Here is a 22,688-nt window from a genome sequence, read left to right as displayed (position 1 = left end):
AAGTTATCCAGATCTATTTTGAGGCCTGGGATTATTCAACAGATGAGAAATATGCCAGGAGAAGTACTCATCAGAAATCAAGGTTTTGCAACCTAATTTTCGTGGCAAAAAAACCAGATACATTACATACCGATTTGGTATTTAGAAGGTATGCCTACAATAAGCCCCTTCCAGAAACCGAATCAGTATCCATTAGGAATTCCATTTTGGAAGTCAGAAAAAAAAACGTTTCTGACCCCTAAAATGGATAAACGCATAAGAAAACGCATTTTAACAGGGGCGCTAGAGGGCGCACAAGCAGAATGGCCGCACTGATGTGAGGCTCCTGCTGCCTGGAAGAATAATCCTGCAGTTATCCTCTTAAATCTACCGATCCTCCGGCGTGAACCGCGTTGGGCTGCAGCTGTTACTGATGTGGTGTCCCGGTGGAAGTTTCAAGCCTGTGTGACCAGAGGCGGGGAAGATATCGCCGTCCGAAGTCTGAGCGGACGCTGGGCGGTGAGGCGGCTGAGCGAGGTATCGGGTGTGCGCCTTACGCCAGCCCGGGGCGCACCACGAGGCTTGCGGGCCCCGGCGGAGGTCCGTAGCTGAGGTGCCCTGGCGGAGGAGTTGCTGCGGGACGAGGAGGGCACGGAGATAGCACCGGACGATCTCCGAGGTGCGGCCCCCCCACCCCCGCGTCGCTGAAAGCGGCTCTGCCGGGTGCAACGACCCGGTGTGGCGAGAGACTCCAGGCTCGATCTGTGGCGGCCTGCGGACAGCTGCGGGGCTCAGAGGAAAGGTGCTCCGCTGCCGGGGTGAATTGGGGGCCTAGTGAAGGTGCCTCCCTCCCCCCCCACCCCTTCCATGTCGAGGATGAGAGCTGACGGAGTGCTTCCAGGCGCATCATAGGGCCGGTGTGGAGGCCGAGGATTGCGAGATCTCAGGCCCCCGGAGAACCCGCCTGTGCAGCTCAGCCGTCAGCGGACGAACCGGCAGGTGGCCTACAATCACAGCGAGACGTGGGGGACGGGTGAGGAGGAGGCCCGATACAGCATTACGCTGCGAAAGCGCTGAGGTGGGAGTACGCGCATCCGCTTGCGGTACGGCAAGGGAGTATACTGAAGTGTCGTTGTGGTGCACGCTACGTTTCTGGGACCCCAACACTCCGCAGCGTTTTGGAGGTGACACTACTGTGGCCGAGTGTCTGTCTGGGACGTGGGGGCCCCTGAGGTGCTGACTCCCTTGCGCCTGCTGGTGGGTGCTGTCAAATTTCTGCCGGTCCTGCTGCCCCTTGGAAGGTGGGGCTCCGTAGCTGCCGCGGGACAACCATAGCGGGCGGGCGTTCCTTAGGGGACCGCGTTGGTGGCTGTCTTCCCCCCCTGCCTACACTTCCGGCCTGCGGATACCGGATTGGAGCTTGCCAGTAGCTGCTGGCTCCTGCTGTGGTTGCGCTGTGCTCCACCTGGACTCACTGATCCCGTTTCCGCCGGTGCGTTACCGGTGGCTCGCCCTTCTGCTCGCTGCTGCGGGCCCACGCTTTCTGTTCCTGATGGGTAAACAAGACAGCCGACAGCCTAAGCTGTCATTTGAGGTCCCGGCGGCAAAGAAGGGTGCGCGTACTGCCCAGGAAGCAGGAAGATCTAATGACTCGCCGGGAGATGGTGCAAGTACTGACCCCCCGACAGCGGACTTGCAGCAGCTGATGCAAGAAATGAGGCAGGGGTTTGCTACTATAGTCGATAAAGTCGATCGGTTGTCGTCCAGAGTGGACGCATTCGCGCAGAAAATAGACTTGCATGAGGAACGTCTTACCGAGGCGGAAAGGAGGATATCGGATCACGAGGACACCTCTGCTTTGCATGCTGCGCAGCTCACGAGGATGGATAACGTATTCAATCCTCGCATTTATATAGCGCGCTACTCACCCGGAGGGTCTCAAGGCGCTGGGGAGGTCCGCTACTGCTCGAACAGCCAGGTCTTGAGTTGCTTCCTGAAGGTGAGGTGGTCCTGGGTCAGGCGGAGGTGGGTGGGGAGGGAGTTCCATGTCTTGGCGGCGAGGTAGGAGAAGGACCGTCCCCCTGTGGTGGCTCTTCGGATGCGGGGGACGGCGGCGAGGGCGTGGCTGGTCGATCGAAGCTGGCGTTTGGGAGCGTAGAAGTTGAGGCGGCTGTTGAGGTATCCTGGGCCTTGGTTGTGTAGGGCTTTGTGTGCGTGGGTGAGGAGACGGAAGGTGATTCTCTTGCTGACCGGGAGCCAGTGCAGGTCTCTCAGGTGTCCGGAGATGTGGCTGCGACGGGGGATGTCCAGGATGAGTCGCGCTGAGGCGTTCTGGATCCGCTGGAGTCTCTTTTGGAGTTTGGCGGTGGTTCCGGCGTAGAGGGAGTTGCCGTAGTCCAGACGGCTGGTGACGAGGGCCTGGGTGACCGTCTTCCTGGTCTCGGTGGGGATCCACCGGAAGATCTTACGTAGCATGCGCAGTATGTTGAAGCACGACGAGGAGACGGTGTTGACTTGTCTGGTCATGGAGAGGGAGGAGTCCAGGATGAAGCCCAGGTTGCGTGCGTGGTCTGTTGGTTTGGGTGCGCTGCCTAGGGCGGGGGGCCACCAGGAGTCGTCCCACGCGGCGGGTGAGGATCCCAGGATGAGGACTTCCGTCTTGTCTGAGTTCAGTTTCAGGCGGCTGTTCTTCATCCATTCGGCTACCTCTTTCATCCCCTCGTGAAGGTTGGCTCTGGCGGTGGCGGGGTCGTTGGTGAGGGAGAGGATCAGCTGGGTGTCGTCGGCGTAGGAGAGGATGTTGAGGTTGTGCTGGCGTGCGATGTCTGCGAGGGGGCTCATGTAGACGTTGAAGAGGGTTGGACTGAGCGAGGAGCCTTGAGGGACGCCGCAAATGACTTCGGTGGCTTCAGATCTGAGCGGAGGGAGACGGACTCTCTGTGTCCTTCCGGAGAGGAAGGAGATGATCCACTCCAGTGCCTTCTCCTGGACTCCGATGTTGCTGAGGCGTTGTACTAGGGTACGGTGGCAGACAGTGTCGAGGCCGCGGAGAGGTCGAGGAGGATGAGGGCCGCTGTTTCTCCGTTGTCGAGTAGCGCTCGGATGTCATCGGTGGCTGCAATCAGGGCGGTCTCGGTGCTGTGGTTGGCTCGGAAGCCAGACTGCGAGGGGTCGAGGGATCCGTTCGTTTCGAGGAAGGCGGCCAGTTGCTTGTTGACGGTCTTCTCGATGACTTTTGCTGGAAACGGGAGCAGCGAGATGGGGCGGTAGTTCTTGAGGTCGGTCGGGTCGGCCGATGGCTTCTTGAGTAGGGCGCTGAGTTCGGCGTGCTTCCAGCTCTCCGGGAAGGTGGTGGTGTCGAAGGAGGTGTTGATGATGTCCCGCAGGTGGGGTGCGATGACAGCGTCGGCCTTGTTGAAGACGTGGTGAGGGCAGGGGTCGGTCGGAGATCCGGAGTGGATGGAGTTCATCGTGCGGACGGTGTCTTCGGTGCTGATCTGAGTCCAGGCGCGGAGGGTGGTGGTGGGGGGCGGTGGTTCGGTCGTGGCGTTCGTCGGTAGAGAGCTGAAGCTGTTGTGTATGTCCGTGATCTTGTTGTGGAAGTAGGAGGCGAGGGAGTTGCAGAGGTCTTGCGAAGGGGTGATGTCGTTGTTTCCGGCGTTGGGGTTGGAGAGCTCTTTGACGATGTTGAAGAGTTCCTTGCTGTTGTGTGCGTTGTTGTCCAGTCGTTCCTTGAATGCAGTTTTCTTGGTGGCGTGGATGAGTTGGTGGTGTTTTCGGGTGGCGAGCTTGAGGGCAGTCATGTTGTCCGGTGTTGGGTCTCTGCGCCAGGTTCTCTCGGGGGCTCGGCAGTTCTTCTTGGAGCTCTTGAGTTAGTCGGTGAACCATGGGGCTTTCTTGCTACCGGGTCTGCTGGGCGGGGTCCTCAGGGGGGCGAGCTCGTCTGCGCAGTCGCCGATCCACTTCGTGAGGTTGGTGGCCGCCTGGCTAGGGTTCGTTGTGCTGGTGGGAGGGTTCATGTTCAGGGAGGTCGTGAGCTGGTCGGCTGTGATCTTGTTCCAGCTCCTGCGTGCAACCTGTTGCTGGTGGTGGTGGATCGTGGTCCTACCGAAGCTGAAGTGGACGCAGCTGTGGTCCGTCCAGTGGAGTCTGGTGGCGTGGCTGAAGGCGATGTCCTTGCTGGATGAGAAGACGGGGTCGAGTGTGTGTCCGGCGTAGTGGGTGGGGGTGGTCACCAGTTGCTTGAGTCCCAGGTTGGCGAGGTTGTCCAGCAGGGTGGTGGTGTTGCGGTCGTTGTTGTTCTCCAGGTGGAAGTTGAGGTCCCCTAGGAGGATGTAATCAGCGGAGCAGAGGGCGTGCGGGCTGATGAAGTCGGCGATGTCTTCGCAGAATTGTGTGCGGGGTCCCGGGGGTCTGTAGATGAGGGTGCCTCTGAGGGTGGTCTTGGGGTTGATGTGGACCTGGAAGTGAAGGTGTTCGGCTGTTGTCAGGGCGTCGTCGGTGTTGGTCGTGATGCGGATGGTGTTCCTGTGGACGATGGCGATGCCTCCTCCGGTGTGGTTGATGCGGTCCTTTCGGATGATCTTGTAGCCATCTGGGATGGCGATGGCGGGCGCTGAAGAGGCGTTCATCCAGGTTTCCGTGAGGAAGGCGACGTCTGGTGACGTAGTGTCGAGCAGGTTCCAGAGCTCGACGGCGTGTCTGTGGACGGAGCGGGTGTTGAGCAGGATGCACTTCAGGTGGCTGCTGCTGTTGCTCGTCTTGGTCTTGGTTGGTGCAGGTGTAGTGCAGGTGAACTTGCAGGAGTTGCAGCAGAAGGGTCCGTGGGTGCGTCTCGGGGTGGCTCGGTAGCAACCCGGGATTCTTCCGGTGTTGAGTGCGTAGAGTTCGGAGGCGTCGTAAGTCCGGCGGGTGGGCTGGGGTCTGCGGGGGCCAGGGGTCCTGGCACTGGGCGCGGTCCAGGCGCGGACGGGCTTACCTTTGGCGCACCTTCGGCGCTCAGTCGGTGCTTCCGCTGCGCGCGTCCGCTGCGCGGTCGCTGAGGGGGCGACATAAGAAGGGAGCCGGGAGGGCGGGTCAGCTGGGGTCGCGTCCACCAATGGACTGGCGAGGGGGCGGGGCCGCAGGCAGGAAGCGGCGGGAAAACATGATCGGGTTGAGCGGGCAGCCCTGCGGCGGCTGGGGCGCCGCTCTCGGCGTCGGTGAAGAACTAGCACAGCAAGGGGCCCTGGAGCAGGAACGCGGAGGAGCGAGGGGGCAACCAGGCCAGAGGCAGAGGGTCATAGCTGCAAAGAATGAGGAGTTGGAAGCCCGCAGCAGGCGTAACAACATACGCGTGGTAGGTGTGCCGGAGTCCACCAATACAGGGCGCATGGAAGACTACGTAGAAAAGATACTCCTAGCCTCAGTGGGAGTTGAAGCGTTTTCTAAGCAGTTCATCGTCGAGAGAGCGCACCGCTCCCTGGGACCGCGGCCCAAGCCTGGCGCTCCACCTCGGCCCATAATTGCCCGACTTTTGAACTACCGCGACCGGGATGCAGCATTGCGTGCCGCGCGCACGCATCAGACACTTTCATGTGAAGGGGTCAGCTTCACTATTTACCCGGACTTTACACCTATCGTACAGGAGCAGAGGCGTAAATTTCTCGAGGTCAAGAAGAAACTGCGGACCCTGCAAATTGACTACGCACTATTATACCCGGCAAAGCGGAGAGTCACGCACCAGGCGAAGCAGCATTTCTTCATCAACACGCAACAAGTGGAAGATTTTTTGAAGTCTCTTAGGGCTGCGCGAACTGTGAGGCATGACGGTGATGCAGATGACCCTGCGGATAATAACTAGCTGGGGAGTCGAAAATTTTTGTTAGTTACCCGCCGCACTGGTAGCCTGTGGCAATGTTAGCGACGCAGCGACACACCTGATGGATACGCAGCTAAGACGGCGCTTCTATGTCCGAGACTGCTATGGCCGGATCTAGGACGGTGGTTGGTAACGTACTCCAGGCACCACTCCCCCCCCCCCCGCTTATCTCCCCCGCTGTTGGGACGGGGCGGGCTGTGGGGAGTGGCTACGGGTGCCCTCTTGATGTACCTCATGGGGTGTACCCCACTGAACACAATGACGCTATTGCTCACGTTGAGCTGGTTGAGGGGGGTTTTGGGTGGGGGGTGGGGTTGGGATTCTGGCAAGTTGGGGAAGCTTCAGTGGGTGGGGGGTGGGTTCGAGATCTTACTGGTGTTTCCTGTCCCCTTCAGTTTTTTTGAAATCTTTGAGATAACTGCACCTAGGTTGGCGATAAAGATATGTCATGTACATGTTTTACAGATAATTATTGTGAGTCTGTACCCAAGTTACTTTGGGAAGAGAGGGGTCCTAGATATGTCTTGGGTTATTGCACGACTTGTGTTACGCTGGGATCTTATCTTGGAGCGGACTGACAGGACCCGTGGTACTGTGTTCTATTTGATTGTTTTGGTTTCAAGGGATGTTGGGTGTACTGTGGAGACGGATACAGATTGCTCTGTGGGGGTCTCAGGGGGGGGGGAGGGGGTTGTTTTTCAATGTTATTATTATGTTTGGCACCACTCATTTCATAGCATTACTATATTGGGATGTTGCGTGTCTGTATGCTGGTGAAATACAGGGAGAGCACCTCCTAGAACTCGGGATGCATGCACACATTCGCAAACGCTTGAGCAGCACTACATACAGAGCAGCGGGACACGGGGTGCACTGTTACATTAGGCGGCAGGCGTTGCAGAGTTCTCGCATGTACACACGGGCTAATGAGATGCGAGGTGACATACTGGTGCAATATGATTCCTTACGCTGCGAGCATGGGTAGAGCAGAAACTGACTTAAATATACTAACTTGGAACGTAAGAGGGCTGGGGGACCCAAAGGAAAAAGAGGCAGATACTCTCTTATCTGGATCGCCATGCTGTCCACATAGCCTTCCTTCAGGAGACGCATTTGAGACCGCAGGCTAACAACACTTTTGCTTGTCGGTGGGCGACGTGCGCATTGTTCTCTTCCTACTCCTCATACTCTAGGGGTACGGCGATCTTGGTGAAAAAGGGGGTGCCCTTGGTTATGGAGGGAACGTACAGCGATGTTCAGGGGAGGCATTGCCTGCTGTGGGGTAGGTTGGGGGGTGCAGCGGTTGCCCTGATTTGCTGCTATGGCCCCAACATGGATGATCCGCAATACTTTGCAGACCTCAATGCGACCATCATGGGCTTAGGCCCGAGGCGCCTCATCTGGGGTGGGGACTGCAATACCACACTTGATCCGCAAAAAGACAGATCTCATCCGGCCCCACATCACTACACCAAAGCGCGTACGATGTTATCTGAAATACTAGCTGAGCACACTATGATTGACACATGGAGATGCCTCCATCCCGATCAGCGGGAGGGCACGCATTTCACGGCGCAGGCCAGATCCTGGGCCCGGCTGGATTATGTCTTCATTTCTCCCCCCTACTATACAGCGCTGACTAGAGCGGAGCATCTACCTAGAACATTGTCGGATCACTCGCCAGTTCGCGTCACGCTGCGAGCGGCTGACCTTGGCCCCCCCTTGACTGCCTGGCGTCTGCAGCCGCGGATGCTGCTCGATGCTGTGTTTCAAGAAGAACTGCGAGAAGAGTGTCTAGAATTTTTTAAGCGTAATAAGGACTCTGTACGGGACGTGGAAACTATATGGGATGCATTTAAAGTGACTCTAAGGGGCATATGCATCGCTAAAGGCTCTGGTGTATTGAAAAGTATACTAACGCGCTTGCAAACGCTGGAAACGGAGCTTAAGTCATTGGAGACGTCTTTGGCTGACGGCCCTGATGACTCTTATACGCGAAAAGCTGACAGAATACACAAATGAAGCCACTAGGGAAGCGAACTTTAGAGGTAAACACTGGGTTGCCCGACGCTATGGGGAAGGTGAGCGGCTGGGGAAAGCTCTGGCAGCGACGATACGTTTGACACGACCTCCCACCACCGTTTTCGAAATCACGGATATGGAGGGGAGAGTCTACAAAGACACCACGAATATCCTTAATGCGTTTGTGGAGCATCATCACCAACTGTACATGTCGACTAGATCAGGGGATTTACAATTACAGGAGTACCTGGAGGATGTGTCCCTAGGATGGCTCAGTGACGCTCAAAGGGAATTCCTGAGCACCCCTTTTACATTGGACGAAGTGCGAGAAGCAATCATGCACATGCGATCGGGCAAGGCGACAGGCCTAGACGGGATACCTATAGAATTCTATAAAACTTACATAGAGTTTATGGCACCTGTCTTGCGCGAGGTGTACGAAGACGCCCTAGAGACGGGCCACTTGCCCCAGTCTATGCGCATGGCCCTCATTACGTCCTTACTTAAACCCGGGAAACCTGCAGATAACTGTGACTCCTACAGACCCCTCTCATTGCTTAATTGTGATGTGAAGATTCTGGCGAAATTAATTGCCACTCTTATCAACCTGCTCCTCCCTAACCTGGTCTTACCTGACCAGGCAGGGTTTGTGCCAGGCAGAGCTACTTCCCATAACCTGCGCACTTTTTTCTTGATCCTCAATTCCGTACACGAAGACATACCTATGGCTGCCGTTTTTTTGGATGCCTCGAAAGCTTTTGATTCCCTGGAGTGGGATTATGTCTTTAAAATATTGGAACGTATGGGGTTTCCACTCATCTTCATCTCGTGGATCAGACTCTTGTATACGTCGCCTAGGGCCACGGTGCTGATCAATGGCACTCTTTCCGCGGCATTCCCTATCTCCAGAGGTACTCGACAAGGTTGTCCCTTGTCGCCTCTTCTATTCGCTATAGCCATGGAGCCGCTCGCAGCAAAGCTTCGGCAACATCATAAGGAAAAGGCATTGAGATGCTTTCAAAGGCAGATTTTAATCTCTATGTACGCGGACGATATTACTCTGTATATACGAGATCCCAGCAGTAATCTCAACTCGATTCTTCGAGAATTCATCCGCTTTGGCAAGCTTTCGGGGATTCAGATTAATTGGAACAAATCGCGGATCTTCCCTCTTACGGCAGCTACTGAGCGGTTTGAGCTGGACTACCCCCTCGCCTGGAGTGAGGGAGACTTTAAATACCTGGGTATCCACATAGAACGGGGCAAAGATGAATTAATGAGAGCCAACTATGGAACGACGATGACTCGTATCTCTGATTGCATTACCAGATGGATAACGCTTCCCCTCTCGATGGCGGGAAGAGCCTCATTGATTAAAATGGTAATTTTACCTCGGTTGCTGTATTTGTTTCTAAATATCCCCTTTTATCCGGGCAGTTTCTTCTTTCGGCACCTCCGTACAGAGCTCATCAGACTGGTTTGGGGTGGGAAGTCGCCTCGACTCAAATGGGAGGTCCTCACTAGGCCCTACACTCAGGGCGGGTTTGGCATACCTAACTTTGAGCTCTACTTCCAAGCGGCACAGGCCCACCACGCCTATTTCTGGATACGCCAACCAAGATATATGCCTCAACTAGCTGCCGAACATTGGCTTGCACACCCGGTCCCCATAGAGGGTGCCTTGTATATCCCACTGCGTGGGGCGGATGTAATGGCCACGACAGTGACGAGCACAGTGACGGCGTGGAATCGAATAAATGCCAAGTTACAGTCTACTATGATGTATGCGCCGCTTCTACCCCTTGTCTATCATCCAAGCATGCCCCTGTTGCAGGAGGGGGGGTTTCGGAAGTGGTCTAGCTCTCTGAACGTTAGGACGTGGGGAGACCTGTATCATAATGGTACGTACCGCACAATAGAGCATTTATGTGGCGACACCCAACCGTCTCCTCTGGAGGTTTTCTACTACCTCAGGCTCCGGCAGGGGATTAGGGCATTAACGCCTAACTTCCCGAATGAGCCCCAAGCTGTAGCTCCCTTACAGCGTATCCTTATTGACGAGGCCCCTGCAAAGTTGGTCTCCAGGATCTATAGATCGGTACACACACTTGTAATTGCCCCGCCACTGGCGGTCCGGGGGAAATGGGACCAGGAACTACAGGTTCCCTTAACGGACAAACAGTGGGAGTTCTGCCTGCAGCAGACGGATCGAATTTCCGCAAGTAGTAGACTCAGAATAATACATTATAAATATATCCACAGAGTGTACTACACCCCGGCTCGCCTCTATAGATATCGCCTCCGTGACGATGACAGATGTGATAGGTGTCGCGCCCCTATGGCGGATTTTCTTCATCTGGCGTGGGCATGCGAGGCAGTGGGCCGCTATTGGAGTGAGATTTTTGAGGCGCTCTCCATAATGCTTAATTCAGAGATTGTACCCTCACCTGTCCTTGCCCTCCTGGGATACGTAGAGCCTATACAAGCTGCGTACCGTAAGTTCGTGGCACTCGCCTTCCTACTTGCCAAACGGCGAGTTGCATGTAGATGGGGCAGGGGAAGGGCCCCCAAGTTTAAGGACTGGCTACAGGATCTTACCTATTGTCAGGAACAACTTAATACATACTCTGAACTCTTACCACTTACATCGAGGCCTGCAGATATATGGGCTCCGTTGCGCTGCTACTTACTGAGAGAGGGGAATACTGGTGAGGTTGGGTCGCCTACATGACTTCATGCTGTAGAGGTTCCCTGATGCTGGCAATCAAGAGGGGAGGGTATCCCCCCCCCCCCCTTACAATGAGACACTCCAGGTACTTCGTGCCATTGGACCGCATCACGGTCCTTCCTGTGCTGTATGGGAGGTCTGCAGGGGGCGGTTGTGTGGGGAGGGCCTTGTGATCATCAAGGGATGGCGGTACGGGCTTGTTTCATGGAGGGGGTCCGTATTGTCGTTGCCTGCCTACGTTTACATCCTATGTACTGTATATTGCTCTTGGGTGTGCTGTGTGCCTACTGACTTACATGTATAAGGTGCTATATGTTCACGTGCAAAATACTTAAAATAAAGTTAAAAAAAAAAAAAACGCATTTTAACAGTTGCCAACACTTAATCAAAGCATTTGCGACTGTTGAAATGCTTCGTAAATCTGTCCCTCGATGAACACTCATAGCCGTGTAAAAAAAGCACCGATGTCAATAGCAATTATAAGTATGTTTAACCCATGCCCATGTATGGCAGCTGACTTGAGCATGCTTGTTTTTTACTATCATGATTACTGCACATTATTGAAATGTCTAAAACAGCCTGGTGAGAGCTAAAAATGCAAAATGCAGTTACCTGAGCTCCAGAGACTGATGCAAAAGGGTTTGTTGGCCTTAAACCTGGTTGTGTGTATATAATTGGCTGTGGTGCCATTAGAGGTGGTGCTCCGATTTGGGTGGGTACCTAAAGAAGTCGGAAAGAAAGTGATAATCTTAAGAACAACCAACATGTGTTTTTAAGTGACTGGAAAGATAAATAAACCGATAAACAATTAAAAAAATTGACCCTCATTGTGGAGGTCATGGAGACTATAAATCTGCTTAAATGTAATGCATTTTATTTTGTACCGACCTGCAACACTTAACTTTCAAACCCAATTAATTGGTGTTGATAATGTAATAAAAATAAAATTCTAAACATAGTGAAAAATAACTGCTGAAAATGCATTTTCTCGCCGCTGAAACATTAAATGGTAGAAAAGATGAAGAAGAGCAATGTAAAATGTGAGTAGCTGAAAGAAGAACACGTTACTTACCTTCAGTAACACTCTTTATGGTAGAGACTATCTAGCCGCATATTCCTCACCTTTCGAATATTCCCCAGGTGTCAAACTGGATCCAGAAAATATGAAAAGTGTTCATAGTATCTCTGCACACCAGAATGTGGTGTCATAATGCTCCGCATTGACCACGTTCTGCTTCAGAAGTGATGCATGGGGCCTATACAGGCGCTGCTCCTGAGCACGGACGTCAGCTTTTGAGCGCAGCCAGACGTGGAGCCCCAAAAACAAATTGATAGACCAGTGTGCAGATTCTTAGGCTTTGTAATTTATTAATGAGTAGAGTCCAATTACAGAACGGGGAGGGTCGGTGAGGAATCTGCGGCTAAATAGTCTCTACCAGAAGGAGCATTACCAAAGGTAAGTAACTTGTTCTTCTGATGGAGACTTCTACCTACAGATTTCTCACCTTCTGAATAGATCCCAAGCAGTACCTAACTGGAGGAGGGTAGTCAATGGACTCAAACCAGAAAGTCCTGCAGGACCGAGCAGGCAAATTGCCCTTCTTGGTGGACTTGGCTGTCAAGGCAATAGTGCTTTGTGAACTTATGGAGAGATGCCCACGTAGCAACCTGGTAATTGTCTACGACAGGGACTCCGTGTGCTAGCGTAGTAGTAGCACCAGCTTTGACCCCGGTAAAATGAGAAGAAGTCTTTCTGGAGGCTGATAGTCTAACTGGTGGTCTTTGGTATGATCAATGTGGAAACCAGTCAATCAATCAATCAGGTGTTTGTTGAGCGCGATTACTCACCCGTAAGGGTCTCAAGGAGCTAGGGGTAGGGGGGGTTGCAGGTTCCAGTCCATCAAGGAAGGGGTCTGTCGAAGAGCCAGGTTTTGAGGTTTCTTGTGAAGATGGGGAGCGATGTTGTCTGTCTGAGGTGGAGCGGAAGGTCGTTCCAGGGTTTGGCCACGAGGAAGGAGAAGGAGCGGCCTCCTAATCTGGTCTTTCTGGTGCGGGGGACCACGGCGTAGGAGAGCAGGGCTGATCGTAGGGTCCTTTGGGGTGCGTGGAATCAGCTGTTCAGGTATGCTGGTCTGGTGTCGTAGAGGGCCTTGTGTGCGTGGGTGAGTAATTAGAAGGGGATTCTAGCCTCGACGGGTAGCCAGTGGAGTGTGCGCAGGTGCTGCGAGACGTGGCAGTGTTTTGGCAGGTTGAGGACCAGTCTTGCGGCGGCATTCTGGATGTTCTGTAGCTTACGGGTGAGGTTTTTGTTTATTTTGGTGTAGAGTGTGTTGCCGTAGTAGAGTCTGCTGGTGACCAGGGCATGAGTGAAAGTCTTTCTGTGTTCGAGGGGGATCCATTTGAAGGTCTTATGAAGGAGGCAGAGTATGTGGAAGCAGGAAGACGAGACGGTGTTGATCTGGCGGTCCATTTTGAGGTCGGAGTCCAGGATGATTCCCAGGTTGCGTGCGTGGTCCGTGGGGGTTGGTAGGTGTCCAAGGGCGAGGGCCACCAGGTGTCGCTCCAGGCGTCGGGGTTTGGGCCCATGATGAGTACTTCTGTTTTGTTGGTGTTTAGTTGTAGGCAGCTGTTAATTATCCATTTAGCGACGGCTTCCATGCCTTCTCAAAAGTTGTCTGGCGGTGTTGGGATCGTTGGATAGGGAGAAGATGAGTTGGGTGTCATCTGCGTAAGACACAATGTTGAGTCCGTAAGTTCTGACAATGGGGGCGAGTGGAGCCATGTAGACGTTGAAGAGCGTTGGGCTGAGGGAGAAGCCCTGGGGGACTCTGCATGTGGTAGGTGTAGGGTCCGAGAGGACAGGGGAGTCTGACCCGCTGTGTTCTGGCGGAGAGGAAGGAGCGGATCCAGTCGAGGGCCTTAGCCTGGATTCCTGCGTCGTGGAGTCTGCAAATTAGGGTGCGGTGTCGAATGCCGCTGAGAGGTCAAAGAGGATGAGGGCTACTGTTTCTCCTTTGTCCAGGAGGGTGCGGATATTGTCTGTTGCGGCGAGGAGGGCGGTTTGCGTACTGTGTTTTTTTCTGAAGCCGGATTGGGAGGAGTTGAGGAGGGTGTGCTCTTCGATGAATGTGGCGAGTTGGCTGTTGATGGCTTTCTTGAGGACTTTCGCTGGGAATGGGAGCAGGGAGATGGGTCTGTAGTTTTTGATGTTGTGCCATCCTGCCCCTCTACCGGGCCGATATTGGCCCCGGGGACCCCATCCCTCCGGCCTGGCCACTAAGACAGGACGGTGCGGGGCGGGGTGAATTGCCCCCTCTTTCCAGGGCGAATTCGGCAGCAGAGACCTCATTCCCTGGGGCCTGGCCTTCTTTAAGTGGGTGCCTCCAAGGTACCCACTCTCCATAGTGACTCCAGGTGGAGCATAAAGGCCCCAGCGTTCACTGTCTCCTGTGGGAGCCGGCATTGCTTGTATGTGTGTATGTATATATGTATGTATATATATGGATAATGTTACTTACCCAGTAAACATCTGTTCTTGGCCTGTAGAGCTGTAGATTCACATGCTTTGCATACTCCTGCCATCTAGTGTTGTGTCCGGATATTTGCAAGTTTTTTTTTCTTCGAAGAAGTCTTTCCAGTTACAAGGTAGGTGACTCCTCCTTTCGGTGATAGTGCGCATGGTCATCGACTCCATTGTTAGATTTTCCCGCAGAGGGTGAGAATGGAGTTAGTAAGGGTAGAATAGAGATGTCCATGCGTATGTATGTAAGTAAGAAGAACTGCAACAGGTGTAGGTACCCGGAGAGGCAGGTGGGCGCATAGACTATACAGCAGTATTGTCCCAAAGTGGTGGTTAACCTGTAGCTGTTGCAGTTTTTGAAAAAGTGTTCTAAGTACTGCCTGGCCTACATTAGCTTGCTGCCGTACGAACACATCTACACAATAATGCTTGGTGAATGTGTGTGGTGTGGACCATGTTGCAGCTTTACAAAATGTCAACTATGGGAATGTTCCCTAAGAAAGCCATAGTAGCCCCCATCTTGCGAGTGGATTGCGCTCTAGGGGATATTGTTAAAGTTCTCTTTGCTTCTCCATAACATGTTTGAATACATTTAACAATCCATCTAGCAAAAGCTGATTTGGATATAGGATTGCCTCAACAATTGTTTTGTATTACAAAATGGTTTTGTTCTTTCTATGTAATATAACAAAGCTCTTCTAACATCTAAAGTGTGTAGAGCTCGTTCTGCCACAGAATTTGGTTGAGGAAAGAACACAGATAACTCAACAGATTGATTGATGTGAAAGGCAGATCCTACTTTAGGTAGAAATTTAGGGTTTGTACGAAGGACCACTTTGTCCTTGTGAAGTTTGATAAAAGGTTATTCTATGGTTAGTACATGAAGCTCACCAACTCTCCAAAGTGAAATAATTGCGATGAGGAAAGCGACTTTCCATGAGAGAAATTGCAGTTCACATTTATGCATTGGCTCAAAAGGTGGACCCATTAATCGTGTAAGGACTGTGTTAAGATTCCACGCTGGGGCAGGTGGAAGTCTTGGTGGTATAATTCTTTTCAGACTTTTCATAAATGCTTTGACAATTGGTAACCTAAACAGAGACAACTGGTGTCTACTTTGTAGGTACGTGCTATTGCAGCAAGATGTAAGCAGATGGATGTGTAAGCTAATTCGGACTGCTGTAAATGTATTAAATAACAGATGATATTTTAGATGGAAGCATCCAAAGGATTGATATTGTTATTATTGCAATAGATAACAAATTGCTTCCACTTGGCTGCATAACAAGCTTTGTAGTAGGCCTTCTGGCCTCTCTGATAATGTTCATACAGTCTGGAGGAAGATTCAGATATCCAAGCTCTATGATTTCAGGAGCCAGATCGCTCGGTTGAGTTCTTTGTGATCTGGGAGTCTGATTTCTCCATGGCTCTGTGTGAGGAGACTGGATGAGAGATGTAGCTTTTGATGTGGAACTATTGATAGTTCAAAGAGGGTCATGAACCAAGGTTGAGGGGCCCATGTGGGAGCTATTAGGATTAGTGTGAGGGATGTTTGCCTGAGTTTCCGAACCACCGATGGAATGAGTGGGAGAGGAGGAAAAGCATATGCAAATATCCCTGACCAGTTCACCCATAGTGCATTGCATTTGGAGAGCGGGTGTGGATACCTGGAGGCGAAGTTGGGGCATTTTGCGTTTTCGTGTGTGGCGAAAAGATCTATTTGAGGAAACCCCCAATTTTGAAAGTATGGGAGGAGAACTCGAGGGTGGAGTTTCCACTTGTGGATTTGCTGCCTCTGTCTGCTGAGAAGGTCTGCAATCCGATTGTTTACTCCCGGAAGATGTTCTGCTCGGTGATACATTTTGTGATGTATGGCCCATTTCCAAATGTCTTGAGCTAGGTGTGACAGTTGGAGTGTGTGTGTTGCCCAGTTTTGGTATATAGTACATAGCTGTCATGTTGTCGGTGCTGACTACGACAGCTTTGCCTAGAAGGTGAACTTGAAAAGCTTTAAGCGCTAGAAACACTGCTAGCAGCACTAGATAATTTATGTGGAGAGCCTTTTGGTTTTGACTCCACAAGCCTTGAAATGTGCGAATGTGGAGATGAGCTCCCCAACCAGTGAGCAGCACGTCTGCTGTTAGTACTGTCTGTGGAACCGGCTCTATGAAGGGCCGCCTTTTTATACATTTCGTGGGTTCCACCACTGCAGAGAGCGATGGGTGCGGCCGTTTACCAACACTAGATCGGTCAAAAGGCCCTGCGATTGGTTCCACTGACTCACTAAGTATTCCTGAAGGGGACGCATATGAAGCCTTGCATGGGGGATAATTCTAATGCAAGAGGCCATCATTCCCAGCAGTTGCATATACACTCGAGCTGGTAGTGAGTGTGTGGGCTGAAATTGAGCGATAAGAGCCTGAATATTGTGAATTCCGGCTGCATTGGGAAAGGCGAGAGCTTTTTGATTATCTAAAGTGGCTCCTAGATAGGTTTGTGTGTTGGAAGGTTGGAGATTAGACTAACATATTGACTCTAAATCCTAGTTGGTTCAGTAACTAGTGTGATATAAGTGTGCTGGAGACACTTTCTGTAAGTGCTGGCCTTGATGAGCCAGTCGTCTAAGTACGGGAAGACATGAATATGTTGTCTTCGCAGGTGAGCAGCGACCACTGCCAGGCATTTGGTAAATACTCTGGGAGCAGTGGGGACTCCAAATGGAAGCACTTTGAACTGGTAATGCTGCCCTGCTACCAGAAATCTGAGATATTTGCGATCAGTGTGATGTATTGGGATATGGAAATATGCGTCCTTTAAGTCTAGAGTAGACATAAAATCGCCTTGCTGTAGAAGTGGGAGCACTAGCTGATGTGTCACCAAGTGAAAATGAACTGACTGTATATAGGTCTAAAATGGGTCTGAGAGAGACGTCCTTTTTGGGTATTAGAAAGTACAGGGAGTACACGACCGACCCTTGATTTTGCAGAGGTACAGGCTCTATGGCTCCCTTTAAACGGAGAGATTGAACCTCCTGTTTGAGGAAATGTAGATGATCCGGTGACATTTTGTGTAAACGCGGGGGAATGTTTGGAGGATTGTTGGTAAGCTCCAGGCAATAACCAGAACCGATAATTCCTAACATCCATTTGTCTGTAGTTATGGACTGCCAGACTGGGAGGAATTGTGAAAGACGCCCCCGACAGGTGTTGAATGATCGGGGGAATCGTAGGCAAGACACTATTAGGTATTTGAGGGAGAGGTACGTGTTGTAGAACCCCTACCTCTACCCTTGCCATTGATGCCTCTGTAGCCTCCTTTAAAGAAACCTCTTAAGGAAGGGGGTTGATTGTTGCTCTTCTATGATGTAGATGAAGTGTCTGAAGAGATATGTTTGGTCCCCAACGATAGATGGTGCGCAGAAAGGACCCACGGTAGGAAGGGGACTGTAGGGCTCCCATAGATTTCGCCATGTCTGTGTCCTTTTTCAAAGGACGTGTCTACTGCAGGACCAAAGAGATGTTGTTTGTCGATTGGTGTGTTAAGAATGGAAGCCTGAAATTCGGGTTTAAAACATAAAATCCTTAACCATGCGTGTCTTCTTAGCAACACACTGGTATTGACTGCTCTAGCCGCAATATCGGCTGCATCTAATGCACACCTGATGGAAGAATTAGAGAGGAGCTTCCCCTCTTGCACTAAATCTTGGACTTTGGCTTTGTGGTCATCTGGTAGAAACTGGAGCAATTGCTCCATTTCATCCTAGTGCGCTCTATTGTATCTGGCTAAAAGGGCCTAAGTATTAGCGATCCGCCAATAATTTGCAGCTTGGGAGGCTACTCCTTTCCCGGATGTGTCTATGACCTTTGACTCTTTGCCTGGAGGTGGAGCATCCCCTGACGTCTGGGAATTGGCCCGTTTGCAGGCATTAGACACCACTATAGAGTCTAAAGGTAACTACCCTTAATGAAAACTGGATCTGATGGTGCAGGTTTATACTTTTTATCTATCCTGGGGGTTAGAATGCGTGCATGAACTGGGTCGTTAAATATTTTGTCCACATGCCTTAACATACCTTTAAGCATAGGGAGTGTGTGTGGTTCTTTGGGAACTACTAATGGTTTCAAATAGGAGATCCTCCTCTAGGGATTCCTTATGTAAGTGTACCCAATGATATTCAGCAGCCGTGCTTAGTAGCTCTATGTAGCCTACATTATCGTCTGGTGGAGAAGGCTTGGTAGGATAAAGATCAGGGTCATTATCCGTGGGAGAGTCTGTATTATAATCCTTCCAGAGGTCTGCAGGTGAAGGATCATTGACCCCAGCCCCATCATCCTGATAATCAGGTGTTTGTGGTTGTGGCGAATTAGTAGGAGTAATTAGTAAATGTGCTCGTCGGGAAGGAGGTGATGAAGAGGAGAAGGGTTAGTACAAACATGTTTCCTTTTAAAAGAAATGTGGTAAGTGCCCTCTGAGTCAGATTTGCGTTTATGTGGCAATTTGGTTGCAATATGTCCAGCTTTTGGATTAATATACAGTTCTTTCTGTTTCAGGTCCCGTTTTGAAGGCGGGCGTCGAAACAGGCTCCTGTGATGGTTGTGAAGCATCTTTGTGTTTTGGTGCCGAAGATTTTGGATTCGGTGTCGAAGGAGTTGGGCCGGATACTGGTTTTGGTTTAGAACCAGAAGGTTTCGGCTCGGTTCCTGAATGTGGACGACTTGATCCCGAACCAGAAGGCTTTAACGTGAGTTTCAGTGCCGAGCCAGAAGGCAGGGCATTGGAAACTTTTTGTCCGTGCTGACCATGGCCCGAAGGCACAGGTGGGACCGGAGCCTTTTTCTTAGTCTGAGTGGGACTTTGGGGGCAAGGGAGGTTGTGTACTCACAATACACTGATCTTGCGGACTCACTGTGTCCCCATCGGAGTCGGATTCGGAGACAGATATCGGATCCTCCGGTTCTTACTTGGCCCCTAGTGCCTCGTCTGTCTCTTGTTCGGAATCTTCTCCGAAGAGGTCCGGAATGGAACTGGTGTGTTGGCTCTGCATGTCGCAATGTCGAGCCCGACGGTCGTGGAGCGTTTTCTTGGATCGGAAAGATTTACACGAGTCGCTGTCCTGTTCGTTGTGATCCAGAGATAAGCACAAGTTGCACAGTTCGTGTGAGTTGGTGCGTGGAAACTTCGCGTGGCAGATAGGGCAGAATTTAAATTTAGTTTGTTCCATCGACTGCGAGGTGGACTGACGCGGGTAGGCTTGAAGGCCTTCCATGAGTTTCCTGATCGCAAAGAGTTTTTGGATTTGACACGATACGCAAATAAAGTGAATACGCAATCAAAAACCATTGCATCGAGGGTAAGTGGATTGTGCACTGAGAGGAACCCGAGAAACAGTCTCAAACCGGAGCGCAGCAATTCACGTCCGAACCCGATGGCGGAAAAAAACAATCTGACAATGGAGTCGATGCCCATGCACACTATCACCGAAAGGAGGAGTCATCTACCTCGTGACTGGAAAGACTTCTTTGAAGAAAAACAACTTGCAAACATCCGGACCCAACACTAGATAGCAGGAGTATGCAAAGCATGCAATCTACAGCACACATGCCTCAAAAAAATAATAATATTGATTATAATAATTATTATATACATACATACCACACACACAGTTACCTCGTAGAATCACAGCAGCCGCAGACACCAGAAGGCTTTTAAAGCAGTTGTTCATTCAGCAGAAATGAACAACTCGACGCGTTTCAGGACCAAGTCCCTTGTTCGGTTTCAGTTCGTGTTCTCCCTCTCCCTCCCTCCCTCCTAGGGGGTAGTTTGTCAAAAATGGTTTATTAGCGCACACAAAAAATACACCCATTTTTTTTTTTTTTTTATATTCAAACTACCAGTCTTAGAATGCACCTTAACTTGCCAACCGGGCTAAGAGTATAAATGGGAGACACTATAGAGGGACTAATGTTTGCACCGTGATCAAGACCTGCCGGTGGAAACGCGCTGTTGGGAGGAAAAAGTAAAATGATGGCTTGCTAATAAACCGTTTTTGACAAACTACCCCCTGGGATAGTGCAGCATGTAATTCGTTTTGGTGAGAAATTGAAACTCGAGGCTGATCCTGCCTCGCCACGCGCACCAGCTGTGCAAAGCGCGCCCTTCGTCTGGGACAAAATTGGTGGTGAATATATATAATGCTACTTACCCAGTATGCATCTGTTCTTGGCATGTAGAGCTGTAGAATCTCATGCTTATGCATAGATCGCCATCTAGTGTTGGACCCAGATGCTTGCACTTTGTTTTTCTTCGAAGAAGTCTTCCTAGTCACAAGGTAGGTGACTCCTCCTTTCGGTGATAGTGCGCATGGTCATCAACTCCATCTTCAGATTGTTTTCCCCGCAGAGGGTGAGAGAATGGAGTAGTAGTAAAGAATAGAGATGTCCATGTGTATGTATGAAAAGTAACAAGAACTACAGCAGCTGGGGAGGTGGGTGGGCGCATGAGATTCTACAGCTCTACATGCCAAGAACAGTTGCATACTGGGTAAGTAGCATCTTCCGTTCGAGGCATGTGGGCTGTAGATCACATGCTTATGCATAGAGCAGCAGTCTCCCCTACGCAGTGGCTATCCTGTAACTGATGGAGTTGTCTGAAACAGCGTTTTAAGTACTGCTTGGCCAACATTAGCTTGTTCTCTGGCTAACACATCTACACAATAGTGCGTGGTAAATGTGTGTGGTGTGGACCATGTTGCAGCTTTGCAGAGGTCAGTAATAGGAATGATCCCTAAGAAAGCAATAGTAGCCCCTAGATTACGAGTGGAATGTGCTCTAGAGGGTATCGTTAGAGTCCTTTTGGCTTTTGCATAGCAAATCTGAATACATTTAACGATCCACCTAGCAATACCTGATTTGGATATAGCCCTTGTGAGGTGGTGCAAAAGCGACAGAGTTGTTTGGTCTTACGAAAAGATTTTGTTCTTTCAGTGTAATACAACAGTGCTCTTCTAAAATCTAAGGTGTGTAGAGCTCGTTCTGCAACGGAGTCAGGTTGAGGGAAGAAAACAAGTAATTTAACTGACTGATTTATGTGAAATGCAGATACTACCTTAGATAGGAATTTGGGATTGGTATGAAGAACCACTTTATCTTTGTGTAGCTGGAAAAAAGGTTCTTCTATGGTTAGTAACTAAAGTTCACCCACTCTCCTCAATGAAGTGATTGCAATTAGGAAAGCTGTTTTCCAAGTGAGGAACTGTAGTTCACATTTGTGCATGGGTTCAAATGGTGGGCCATTAACCTTGTGAGGACTATATGAAGATTCAACACTGGGCAGGTGGAAGTCTTTGTGGTATGACTTTTTTTAGTCCTTCCATAAATGCTTTGATTACAGGCACTCTAAAGAGCGATAAATGTTGCCTATTTGGAAGATAGGCTGCAATTGCAGCGAGATGCAGTCTGATGGATGTATAGGCCAATGATGACTGCTGCAAATGTAACGGGTAGCAGATAATGTTTTGTAAGGAAGCATCAAGAGGGTTGATGTCATTGCAATATATAACAAACCGCTTCCATTTGGCTGCGTAGCAGGCTCTTGTGGTAGGCCTTCTGGCCTCCTTAATAATGTTCATACAGTCTGGTGGAAGGTTCAGATAAACAAACTCTATGACTTCAGGAGCCAGATCGCAAGGTTCAATTGTTTGGGATCTGGGTGTTTGATTTCTCCATGGCTCTGTGGGAGGAGACTGGGAGTTAAATGTAATTTTTGATGCAGTACCAGAGAGAGTTCCAACAGGGTTGTGAACCAGGGTTGACGTGCCCATGTTGGAGCTACTAGGATTAGTGTGAGAGATATTTGCCTGAGTTTCGAAACCACTAATGGAATGAGTGGGAGAGGCAGGAAAGCATAAGTAAATATCCTCGACCAGTTAATCCATAGAGCAGTACCTTTGGATAACGTGTGTGGATACCTGCAGGCGAAGCTTTGGCATTTTGCGTTTTGGGGTGTTGCAAACAGATCTATGTGAGGGACTCCCCAAGCTTAGAATTATGGGTGGAGAACTTGAGGGTGAAGTTCCCATTTGTGTATTTGATACCTCTGCTGAGGAGGTCCGCAATCTGGTTGTTGACTCCTGGGAGGTGTTCAGCTAGGAGATCGATATTGTGGTGAATAGCCTACCTCCAGATGTCTTGGGCTAAGTTGGAGAGAGTGTGTCTCCCCCTGTTTCTGTATGTAATACATAGCTGTCATGTCAGTTTGCAACAAGACAGCTTTGCCAGACATGTGATCTTGAAAGGCTTTGAGAGCTAGAAAGATTGCCATCAGCTCTAAATGATTAATGTGGAGCAACCTTTGCTGGTGGCTCCCCCAGACCTTGCACTGTGTGCTGTTGAAAATGAGCTCCCCAGCCAGTTAGGGACGTGACCACTGTTAATACTGTCTGTGGAACGGGGTATATGAACGGCCGTCCTTTTAACAAATTTTGTGTGTTGGACCACTGCAGAGAGCGATGAGTATGGCCGCTTACCAACACAAGATCGGTTAATAGACCGTGTGACTGGTTCCACTGACTGGCTAAGCAT

At 50.7% G+C, this 22,688-nt stretch overlaps 1 protein-coding gene across 4 annotated transcripts in view; it reads right to left on the bottom strand.

The window, feature by feature from the left end:
- The window catches only part of LOC146829464 (phosphatidylinositol-binding clathrin assembly protein-like), a 704,267-nt gene that overhangs the window by 33,124 nt on the left and 648,455 nt on the right, over positions 1 to 22,688 (bottom strand). For all 4 annotated transcript variants that reach the window (XM_085608147.1, XM_085608148.1, XM_085608150.1 and 1 more), the window contains exon 18: positions 11,202 to 11,309. In XM_085608147.1, the coding sequence (XP_085464273.1) occupies positions 11,202 to 11,309 (108 nt within the window). The remainder of the gene's footprint in view (positions 1 to 11,201; positions 11,310 to 22,688) is intronic.

Source organism: Triturus cristatus, chromosome 5_2 (assembly GCF_964204655.1).
Source record: "Triturus cristatus chromosome 5_2, aTriCri1.1, whole genome shotgun sequence".
Classification (NCBI taxonomy): domain Eukaryota; kingdom Metazoa; phylum Chordata; class Amphibia; order Caudata; family Salamandridae; genus Triturus; species Triturus cristatus.
Note: the sequence above shows the minus strand (reverse complement) of the source record. Positions and strands in the feature narration are given on the sequence as shown.